Raw genomic sequence first — 11,236 nt, 5'->3', positions numbered from 1 at the left:
GCTCGATCCCAGGACCCTGAGATCATGACCCGAGCCCAAGGCAGACGCCCAACGACTGAGCCACCCAGGCACCCCTCAAATAAATAAATAAAATCTTAAAAAAAAAATTGGGGGGTACCTGGGTGGCTCAGTAGGTTAAGCTTCTGCCTTCAGCTCAGGTCATGATCCTAGGATCCTGGGATCGAGGCCCGCAACGGGCTCCCCGCTCGGCGGGAGGCCCGCTTCTTCCTCTTCCACTCCCCCTGTTTGTGTTCCCTCTCTCGCTGTGTCTCTGTCAAATAAATAAAATCTTAAAAAAAAAAAAAAACTCTAAAAAAAAAAAAGTTTTTTAAGGAGGTTTCCCCAAGATCAAGAGTCACATGGTCCACCTACTGAGCCAGCCAGGCACTCCACATGCTACTATTTTTGCAAAAGATGAGAAAGCATAGTATGTGTACAGATTTCCTTGTATCTGGATGAAGTGTCTCTGGAAGCAAAAACAGGAAACCAGATGACATTAGCTGCCTTCAAGGAGATGACAGTCCTGGCTAATAGAGACATTTCACTGCTTAGGTCAATACTACCTACCCCCCCTCCAATATATAACTATAATGCATATTTAATATGAAAACTGTTACATAAAAAGCAAACATAAATACATTAGTATGGAATTAGTTGGATAAGGGGAGTTGCAACGCACAAGGTCTTGAGAAATCCAATGAGAAAGAAAAATATTTCAGTGCCTTTCACAATGTGGCTGACACATATCCTGTCTCAAGTACAGCTATTCAGTAGAAACACCCTGGCAAGGTCGCTTGGGTGGTGCAGCGGGTTAAGCGTTGGACTCGGTTTCGGCTCAAGTCGTGGTCTCAGGGTCCTGATCTCAGGATCGTGAGATCAAGCCCTGTGCTGGGCTCCACACATGGGGAGTCTGCTTGAGACTCTCTCTTCCTCTCCCTCTGCCCCTCCCGCTCGTGCTCACTCTCTCTCAAATACATAAATCTTTAGGGAAAAAAAAAAAAAAAGCAAAAATAAATCATTTCCTTTAAAAAAATAAACACTTTGGCAAACACCGGATTAACAACAGTATCAAATGTTTATTGAGTACATTGTTTCCATGTCTCTCTGCTAAGCCTCTGTCATAAAGAACCTCATTAGCTATTTACATTAGTCCTCTGAGATAGCACGCGTGACCACGCCCAGTTCAGAGTTGAGAACGAAGGTCCAGAGAGGGAGAGCCATTTGCCTGAAGTCACACAGCCAGGAAAGGGTGAACCTGGCAGGCTTATCTACGTGGGGTAGAGCCCCTCCAAGGCCTCCATCCTTTGTTGGTCTCTGTAGCAAGTAGTTACTGGGAGCCTTCTGTGCTCCAGGTACTGGCCTGCTAGCTGGTGATTTGGAGGTGAGCAAAGGTTGGAGAGTTTAGTCTGGCTTCTTCTGCAGTATCTTGCTTTAGTTGCAGTCCCCAGGAGAGCAAACACTCGCTGAAGAAGGGCCCAAGGATCACAGCCTCCGGCAGAGAAAAGACGAGTTTATTACCAGCTGGTGGAAATGGTGGGTGTTAACTAAGGCTGGGAGCTGAGGGGGAGGCAGAAAGATCGGATTCAAGGGCCTGATTAGGTCCTTGCTTGTCCTGGGTCCCTCACGGGCCTGTGCCAGGCTCATAACCATGGAAGGGATGACAGTTTGAAGGGTTGCATCCCCTCAAAATTCTCCCATTGAAATCCCAATGCCCGATGTGATGGTATTAGGAGGTGGGCCTTTGGCAGGTGCTAGGTCATGAGGGTGGAGCCTTCTTCAGCGTCCTTATAAAAGGGACTCCAGAGAGATCCCGAGTCCCCCCAGCCCTGTGAGGACACAGCCAGAAGGTGTGGGCTACGAACCAAGAAGAGGGCCTTCAGCAAAACGTGACTACGCTGGAGCCTTGATCTTGGACTTCCCAGCCTCCTGAACTGCGAGAAATAAATTTCTGTTTATAAGCCACTCCATCTGTGGGATTGTTACAGCAACCCAAAGGGAGTAAGACAGAAGGAAAGTCAATTCACAGAGGTGGGATCTCCAGGCAGGAATAAGGCACGGGGAATGGTAAGGCCGACCTCTCCCTGTCGGGTCCCTCTGGGGGCGGCGAGGCCCTCTGGGTGGGTGCCTGCTCCAGTCCCCCCCCAGAGCCACCGGGAGGCTTCATTCAGCACACACTGAACACTGAGGCGGCCTGGCCTTGGTATTTCTCCTGGACTGTCTTGAGAATGGGTATGAGGTTCTGGAAGGTGGGGCGGAATGAAGCGTCTGCCTCCCAGCAGTTCTTCATGAGGAGATAGATCTGGGCAGGAAAAAAGTGGGACTGTGGGGCTGCTCTCTCTGCAGTCCGATGGCAGGGAGGTGAAAAGGGCGGGGGGGGGGGTCTCACCTCACAAGGACATCTCTCTGGCCGGGGCAGCCTCTCCCCTCGTTCCAGCAGTTCAGTGAGCCTCAGCACCGTCATCTGCCCCTGGGTGAGGCCTATGAGCTCGATGAATTTCTGCATGAAAACAAGACCAGCTCTTTTCAGGAGGCGGGTCTCCCTAGGTAGAGGTCAGAAGCCTGCAAGTACAGGGGTGCCCGTCCCGCCTCTGCCAGTTCTTGGTGCGTAACTTTAGATGTATGACCTCATCTCTCTGGGCCTCGGTTTACTCACCTGTAAAATGGGGTGGTCATATCTACCACTGGGCTATTGTGTAAGTTAGGTAACTAATACTCATAGAGTAAGTCTGAAGTAGGGGTTTGCTATTAAGTCTCTCGGCAAACTGTTTCCATCTGTCCGGCATCTTTTCTCCCCCGTCTCTTACAATGGCACTCTGATTTGCTTTGGGAATAAACTCCTAGTCTAGGGGCGCCTGGGTGGCTCAGTCGTTAAGCGCCTGCCTTTGGCCCAGGTCAGGATCCCAGGGTCCTGGGATCGAGCCCCACATCGGGCTCCCTGCTCTGCGGGAAGCCTGCTTCTCCCTCTCCCACTCCCCCTGCTTGTGTTCCCTCTGTCGCTCTGTCTCTGTCGAATGAATAAATAAAATCTTTCCAATTTTAGGGGCGCCTGGGTGGCTCAGTTGGTTAAGCGACTGCCTTCGGCTCAGGTCATGACTGGAGTCCCTGGATCGAGTCCCGCATCAGGCTCCCTGCTCGGCAGGGAGTCTGCTTCTCCCTCTAACCCTCCCCCCTCTCATGTACTCTCTCTCCCATTCTCGCTCTCTCAAATAAATAAATCTTTAAAAAAAAAATCTTTCCAATTTTAGTATATGTGCTGCCGAAGCGAGCACATAAATAAAATCTTTAAAAATAAACAAACTCCTAGCCTAGCCTTAGTGCCTCCCCCAGCCCAGGCCTGAGGCTGCGCGCCTGAGGGGCTAGGGGCCCCGGGGGCGGGGACCTGCCTGAGACGCTACCACAGAGAGCAGCTGAGCGGAGATGGAGAAAAACGGGTCTCCTGAGGACCGCTGAGCATCTAAGTCAAGCTGCGTCTCCCCGGCTGCAAACGGTTGAATGAGCTGCTTCTATTTGAGTGGGTTTCTATCGCGATGGCACTGTGAGGCCCAGGTGGGTTAAGCACTCCTACAGTGGGACAGCTGGGAATCCAAGGCATGCCTTTCTAGCGCCTCTGGTTTGGGGTGGGGCTGAGGGCCTGGCTCTCACCGATGGGGGGCTCTGGCTGGAGTCACAGTAGGTCAGCAGCTCATACATGGTGACCCCGAAGGACCAGACGTCGGATGCATAGTAGAACTTACACTCCTTCAGGCACTCTGGGGCATACCTGGGGGGGATGGGGCACTCAGGCCTTGGGCCAGACCAGCTGGGAGTCCTTACCTGGAGCTTAGGGGCTCTCTGGTCCCAGTCAGGGCCCCATCCTTGGGGAGGGGGAGGGCAGGCAGTTTCCCTGGGACCAGGCCCTGTCATCTGAGACCCCAGCATCTATCCCCTTCACCCTGTCTGCTCCAGGTGACCCTGACACCCCACTCCAGCCGGGTCCTGTCTGGTCACCAGAATACGGGGCTGTCCCCATCTTCGCGCACGCGGTAGTAGTCATGGCCTTCAGGCACAGCCTTGGCTAGGCCAAAGTCCCCGATTTTGACCAGCCTGTCGTTGTCCAGCAGCACGTTGCGGGCAGCCAGGTCTCGGTGCACATAGTGCTGTGCGTGAAGGTAGGCCATGCCCTGGGGGAAGGGCGAGTCAGGCTCAGTAGGGCGGGGCAGAGCCTGAGGAGCGCCGGCCCGGACTGGAAGGGGGTGGGGGAGTGGGGGCTCAGGTCAGGATTGCGGGGGACCAGGCAGGCGTGGGCAGGGTGGCAGCTGGGAGCAGCAGAAGGGAGCGGGGCTGGCAGCAGGGGTGCGAGAACCGGGAAGGACTGGGTTGCTGGAAACTGGGTGGGCTGGGGAGCCGGCCCAGGAGCGGGGACTGGTGAGCAGACCGTATGGGGCCATCAGGCCAGGCCGAGGAGGAGGGGGCCGGGCGCAAGGAACAGGGGCCGGCGGGCCCACCTCACAGATCTGCTGGGCGAAGAGAAGCAGCTGCGCCAGGCCCACGCTGTGCCGGGGCAGGTAGTCCCGCAGGCTGCCCAGGGGCACGTACTCCATGACCAGCTGCACCGACTTCTCGCCTGATGCGGGAGACGGGTGGCCCACGCGGGCGATGGACGCAGGGGCTGGGGGCCGCCCGTTCTGAGCCCCACGGCCTGCCCCCCTCCCCAAGGTGGGGCCCTGCGTCGCCCACAGCAGGCCCAGTCCTCAGGCGGGCCAGCCCACCCTAAAACGCATCCCCAGGTGCCCCAGCAGAGGGGCCCAGGCGGGAAGGGGGCAGCCCTGGCCGCAGTCGCCCTAGCGCGTCCCCCGGCCCGAGGCTCCAGCCGGAAGCTCTAACTGGCCGCAGGCCCTGCGGGTCCCGCCCACCTGGGTCCTCGCAGCAGCCCTTGTACTTGACGATGTGCTTGTGGTAGAGCGTGCGCAGGATGTCGATCTCCCGCCTCCAGCCGGTGCGGAGCTGGGGGCCGCAGTCCGCCTTGAGGGCCTTCACGGCCACCATCTCGCCAGTGCCGTCATTCGTGGGGTCGTAGCAATACAGGCAGACCTTGCCGAAATGACCCTGGCCCCGGGGACACGCAGGCGGGTCGGCCCTACCCCCGGCTCCGCAGGCCCCACCCCCAGCTGGGTCCGATTGGAAAATCCTAGGCCCCACCTACTCCGTGTTAGTGGGTCTCCTTGGGGGCAAGGACTCCTTTTCCAAGCGTCAGAGCCTCCCTTGAGGCCGAAGGTCTTCTAGGCCAGGCCCCCCACCCATATTTCCACAATTAACTTCAGGCCTGCCCCAGCCCCCAGGACCCTCACCTCGCCCAGATCCCGAATCTTTTTCAAATAGCGCTTGTGGAAAATGGTGGGGTCTGACGTAGGCGAGTCGGGGTTCACAGCCAAGACGTCAGCAAGATCTAGAAGAGCCACAGTGGGTGTCACTGAACCCCGGCCTCCTCCCCAGCAGGCCCACACTTGGGGGCGCAGAGAGGGGGCCACCGCTCCCCCAGCATCTGATCTCAAATATAAGGAAACTTTTTTTTTTTTGCAATGGCTGGAAAATTCTATGTCATGTCCAAAATGCAGAAGTGGCTGCATCCTAATGGACACCTGGGATGGTCTGAGCACAGGCATCCGCACGCCCGTAAGATGCTGTCACACGTGACATGAGTCCCTGGGCAGAAACCTCAGGGGCGCTGGGCGGGCATAAGCAGGAGTCCGGGCAATGCGGTGGGGCTCACTTTGGGGCTGCAGCTGAGTGAGGTCACGCAGGATGGTGCGGAAGGAGGGCCGCTGAGCTGGTTCATAGGTCAGGCACTGGCTGGTGAGTGTGGCCAGCTCCGGGCAGGAGGGCTGAGGAAGCCGGAGCTGCTTCTGGTAGAAGTACTCTTTCTGCCGGGAAGGAGACCCACAGTAGTCAGTGCCCACCGCCCACCGCCAGTCCCCTTCTCCAAAAGACAGTCAAGCTCCCAGAGCAGGCTAGGTGCTTGTTCCGGTCACTCCCATTTTACTGATGACGCGACTGAGGCTTGGCGGAGGCAAGCGGACTTGGCCACCACTGCAGAGCCGGGGCTCGATCCCAAGTCCAGCTGACTCTGCTGTGCTCGAGAGCAGCTCACACTAGGCCCTTCCTGCCCTGGCTCCTCCTCTCTCTGCCTCCTGGAAGCTCCAACCACAATCTGAGGCCTCAGGGCCTTTGTACACGCCGTGACCTCTGCTAGGCTGCACTTCCTAGCCTGGGTCACTGCAACACTTCTGTACTTAGATTATAACCTTCTCTGGGAAGCCTCGCCAGACCCCTCAGCTGGTTCAGGGGAGTCCTCTGGTCCTCCCTCACCCCCACAGCCTGTGGCTTCTCCCATGACGGCCCGGATGGCTCTGCTTAAAACCGAACCATGTCACTTACTTGCTGTGTGTCACAACAACCTAATGAGGTAGAGACTGTTAACCCCAACTGACAGATAACCAGATGGAGCCCCAGAGAGATGAGGCCACCTAGATACGTGAGGCCACACGGCCAGAGGGGAGGCAGCTCAGGACCATGAATGTGCCCTCTAGACTCCTTGGAGGTACCAATCCCCTCTGTAGGAAGGGCCCAGAGATGCCCTGGACATACCTCGGAAGGGCCACGGCCCTGCAGAGGGGCCTCCCCGTCAAAGCAGATCTCCAGGAGGGTGGCACCAAAGCCCCATTTATCGGCTGCAGTGGTTAGGCTGTTGGCTCCGCCAGATAGGCACTCGGGGGCTGTCCAGGGGATCCGCTCCACCCGCTCTGGGGGCCAGGGTCAGAGGTCAGCGAGGGTGAAAAGAGTGGGAGGGAAGCCTGTCCCTGTACCCAGCCCTGCCCGGGTCCTCACCCTCCCTAGAAAGGGCGCCCAGGCCCACACCAGGGTCGCTCAGCTTGATGAAGGGGCTGGTGCCCTCTGCCAGTCCCAGCCTCGCCAGCAGGGTGTTCCGGCCACACACATTACCATGAACCAGGCTCTTGTCTTCCTGTGGTGGGGTGGAAAGGGGGCGTGACCATGGGGGGGCGCTGTAGATGCTGGCCCCACTCCCACCCCACATGGTCTCCACAGGGACGGCCCATGTAAAAAAAATAATCATGGTCAAACAACAAACAAAACAAAGCAAAAACAATCATGGGGATCCAAATACACTGGCATTGCGATGGGGCAGCACTGGGTACCCAGGAGGTCCTTCCTCCTCCTCCAGCACTGTTGGGCACCCCAGATGTCAGCATTCCTCCCAGAGCTGGTGGCCAAAGCTCGTGGTCAGGTCCAACTGCTGTCCTCCAACCACGCCAGGCGAGCTCCTGCCCCAGGGCCTTTGCACTGGCTATTCCCTCTGCCTGGAATGCACTTCCCCAGATGCCCGCATGGCTCCTTCCTCACCTTCGGGTCACCTTAGTGGGGCCGTCCCCCACCCATCTATTTAAAACTTCACCTCTTCCCTGGACTGTAGCAACTGCTTGTCCCCACCCCCGCTTTTCTCCCACAGTTGTCACTACTTTCTAAAATACTATGTAGAGTAGTTAATCATTATTTGTTTGCCCCTCCCAACTAAAATACCCACTCCCTAGCGACAGAGACCTTTTGTTTTGTTCCCTAGTGCATCCTCAGGGCTTAGGACAGAGCCAGGCACCCAGAGGTGCTCTGGAAACTGGGGTCACTGGGGACCAGGAGGAGCTGGGACGAATGGCAAGAGGGAGCGACAGAGGGGCTGAGGTCAGGCCCCATGGGACATAGAGGGGTGAGGTGTTCTTCTCTTGGGGGAGATGAGAGCCACAGGGGTGTGTGAGCAGAAGAGGTGCGTGGAAAGATCCCCCAGGGCCAGTGTGTAGATGCAGTCATGTGTTGAGGCCCCCACACCCGATGCTGAGGCCACTGTGGCCACCCCCCATCGATCCCGGCCCCACCCACAGGCCACGCACCAGGTAGCTGAGGGCGCTGGCCAGCTGCTGGGCCACGGCCACCTTCCAGGCCACAGGCACGTGGCCCTTCTCCCGCCGCAGCCACACGTCCAGGGGCCCGTGCTCCACGTACTCTGTTACCATGATGTCTGCAAAGGCCCGGCCGCTGCGGAGGCTGCCCACCCGCCTCCCTGCTCCAGGACTCGGGGGTCAGGACATGGGGGCTGGGACGGTGGGTGGGGAAGGCACTGGGGCAGAGATGCGGGGAGCGGCTTGCAAGAGACTCGGGGGTGAGGGGAGATGCAGGAGGGAGGTAGGCAATGTGGGTGCAGGGTGAGGAAGAGGTGAACGCTGACATCTGAGTCTAGGAGGGGGAGCTGGGCAAAGCTGACACGTTAAGTGACAGAGCTGAGGACGGGACTGGGGAACTGGAGGCGGGTGCAGACAAGTGGAGGTGCAGAGCTTGAGGCTGGGGCATGAGTGATGAGAGGATCCCACAGGCTTGGGGTGCTCATGGGGTGTCGACCAGTGTTGGAGGGGAAGCAAGAGAGACAGACACATGGGGCTGAGGATCTGGGGGCTACTAGCTGGACAAGGAGTTTTGAGGTACATGCAGAGTAAGCGTAGGGGTGGGGGCAGAGCAGGGACTGAGGTCTGGGTGCTGGCGTCCGCATGGGGTCCCACAGTGCCGGTGGGGTCAAAGGGTAAATAGAGGCTGGGCGGTAGAGGTGTTAGGTGGCGACGGAGCTTAGGGATATAACCAGGTGTCAGGGTGTGGGTGTAGCCAGCACTGAGATAAGGTAAGAGTCAAAGTGTAGTCGGGGAGTGTTGGAATATAGTCAGCGGTTGGGGTACAGATCGAAGGTCAAGCAGTCACAGATTGAGGTGTGTAGTCAGGGATCATGGTATAGGGCAAGGTGGAGCACGGAGTCAGGGGTGAGGAAGACACAGGCTGAGGGTCGGGGTCCAACCCAGGGAGTGGGCACAAGCGGGCACGGCCAGCACACGGGGGCGGGTGTGAGCGGGGCTGAGAGTGGGCGCGCCGGGGCTCACTCACTCTCAGAGCCGTGCACGCAGATGCCGTGTACAAAGGCCAGGTGCACGTGGGAGACCTGGCTCATGAGGCTGGCTGTCTCGTAGAAGGCCTGGGGGGACGGGGCAGGTCAGGCAGCCGCAGACGCTGAGCCCTGCAGCCCTCCCCCTGCCCGCCCCCCCCGCCCCCGGCTGTGCTCACTCACCAGGGCGATGTCGTGGTGACTGGGGTCCAGCACCTTGAGTACCACTCGGAGCTCTTGCCCACAGTCCCCACCGGGTGTAGGGGGGTCCTCACCATCGGCCGTGCCCTCCTTGGGGCCTCTGCCCCCCACTCGTAAGATGCCCTCATACACATTGGTCCTCGTGCCTTGGCCCAAGTGGGACAGCTGGAGGAACAGGGCAGAGAGCATCTCCATGACGGGCACTTGGGGCTGCCCTCCCCAGTGCCCCCCGGGCCCCAGAGAGCTGACCACACGCACCTGGGTGATGTCATCCTGGCAGATCCGGTGGAAGCTGAGCTGGCTGAGGTTGGGCGGACCAGTGCTGGCCCGAGGCCCCCGCATGATGATGAGGTTGGAGATCTCTGGGGGGTTGAGGTGGCATCACCAAGGGTGGCCTGAGATGCCACCCCCACCCCACCCTAGGGCCCCCAACGTCGTACCTCCCGGCCGAGGCAGGCAGCAGTGGTGCAGGGAGAAACAGTCATCACCAGCCCGCAGGGAGCAACCCTGGAGGGCAGCCCGCAGCTCCCGCACGCTGGGGAAGGACCGGTCCCAACCCTCCAGCGTGAAGCCCCCGGCCTGCAGCTCAATGGGGAATTTACGCAGGTGCACGTGCTGTGTGCCCGGGGCCTGCGGTGGGGAGCGGGGCGGGGGGCGGTGAGCAGGGGTCCAGGCAGGGAGCGTGCCCAGCCCCGGCCCAGGACCCCCGCCCCAGGCCCACCTGCTCACGCTGGGCCACCGTGAGGATGAGGCGGTTGAGGCGGCTGGTGCTCCAATGGATGAGGTAGAGGCCATCCTCAGCCCGCAGCTTGGCCAGCACAAATGGCTCCCTGCAGGGGACAAGGGGGCCACTGTCAGGGAATGGGGGGGTACTGCGGGCCCCCCGCCTGGCAGCAGGGGCACACAGAACCTGCCCGTAGGGGGCACTCCCAGCTGGGACAAACGTCAGACATGGGCACTTAGGTGGTGACGCAGAGTCTGAGCACATACACACACCAGTGTGACGCTGTCACGCACAGGACAACTCCCGGGATGAAAGAGGCACCCGGACAGGCACGCGCGCGGGGCCACGGTCAGGCAGCGCCACCGACCGATAACGCACAGAGACAGGGGACAGCGATCAGATTCCGGATGGACACACGCCCAGCCAGCCACTCTGCCACACGGTGGGCAGTCTGTCACACACGCGCTGCACAAGCACCACAGACACACCCCCTGTGACAGGGTGGCATAGGGGCCTCGACATCCCAGGCCCAGAGGTGACAACCGTCATGAGCACAAACAGGCCCGACACGTGACGCCACCCCCCGGGCCCACACACCCACACACGCGGGGGCTCACACGCTCCTGTCCACCGAACACCCGTGTCTCCCCAGAGCCCCCGTGCCGAAACCCGCCCCCCCGACGTGATGGAGCGAGGAAGTGGGGCCTCCGGGGGCTGAGTAGGCGGAGAGGGTGGAGAGCCACGGATAGGATTCGTGCCCTTTTACAAAAAGGACTGCAGAGAGCTCCCTTGCCCCTCGCCCCACGTGAGGACCCAGCCAGAAGCTGGCCGTCTGTGGACCAGGGCGGGGGGCTCTCCACCCAACACTGGACCTGCCTGCACCTTGAACTTAGGACTTCCAGCCTCCAGAACCGTGAGAAATCGAGGTCCGCTGTTTTTTTGTTTTTGTTTTTTTTATTTGACAGACAGAGAGACACAGCGAGAGAGGGAACACAAGCAGGGGGAGCAGGAGAGGGAAAAGCAGGCTTCCCGCCGAGCAGGGAGCCCCATGCGGGGCTCGATCCCAGGACCCCGGGATCATGACCTGAGCCGAAGGCAGACGCTTAACGACTGAGCCACCCAGGCGCCCCGTGGGGTCCACTGTTTCTGCATCACCCACTCAACGGTACCGTCATAGTCACCCAAACAGACAAGGACACCCGCGGATGGGGCCCACAGACCCCCACCGGGGGGGCGCACACCGGGCGGTGACCTGGCACTACCTTGGCCCTCAAGAGACAGAATGGCGGGCGCCTGGGTGGCTCAGATGGTTAAGCGTCTGCCTTCGGCTCAGGTCATGA

The 11,236-nt window shown here is 59.4% G+C and overlaps 1 protein-coding gene across 1 annotated transcript; it reads right to left on the bottom strand.

Moving 5' to 3' along the window:
• Positions 1–1,056: 1,056 nt before the first annotated feature.
• TYK2 (tyrosine kinase 2) lies at positions 1,057–10,175 on the bottom strand. Its single transcript, XM_081811011.1, has 16 exons — positions 9,894–10,175; positions 9,613–9,802; positions 9,431–9,534; positions 9,155–9,337; positions 8,974–9,061; positions 7,938–8,107; positions 6,865–7,000; positions 6,625–6,779; positions 5,750–5,900; positions 5,328–5,425; positions 4,893–5,085; positions 4,485–4,603; positions 3,988–4,160; positions 3,643–3,760; positions 2,387–2,497; positions 1,057–2,299 (listed from the first exon to the last, which is right to left on the bottom strand). Exons 1-16 carry the CDS (start codon positions 10,158–10,160, stop codon positions 2,165–2,167), a joined length of 2,391 nt encoding a protein of 796 aa, XP_081667137.1. The 5' UTR covers positions 10,161–10,175; the 3' UTR covers positions 1,057–2,164.
• Positions 10,176–11,236: the final 1,061 nt, after the last annotated feature.

The sequence above is a fragment of the Leptonychotes weddellii genome, unplaced genomic scaffold (genome assembly GCF_054177405.1).
Source record: "Leptonychotes weddellii isolate Sample4059 unplaced genomic scaffold, ASM5417740v2 HiC_scaffold_5068, whole genome shotgun sequence".
Taxonomy (NCBI): Eukaryota; Metazoa; Chordata; class Mammalia; order Carnivora; family Phocidae; genus Leptonychotes; species Leptonychotes weddellii.
This window is presented reverse-complemented; position numbering and strand designations above follow the sequence as displayed.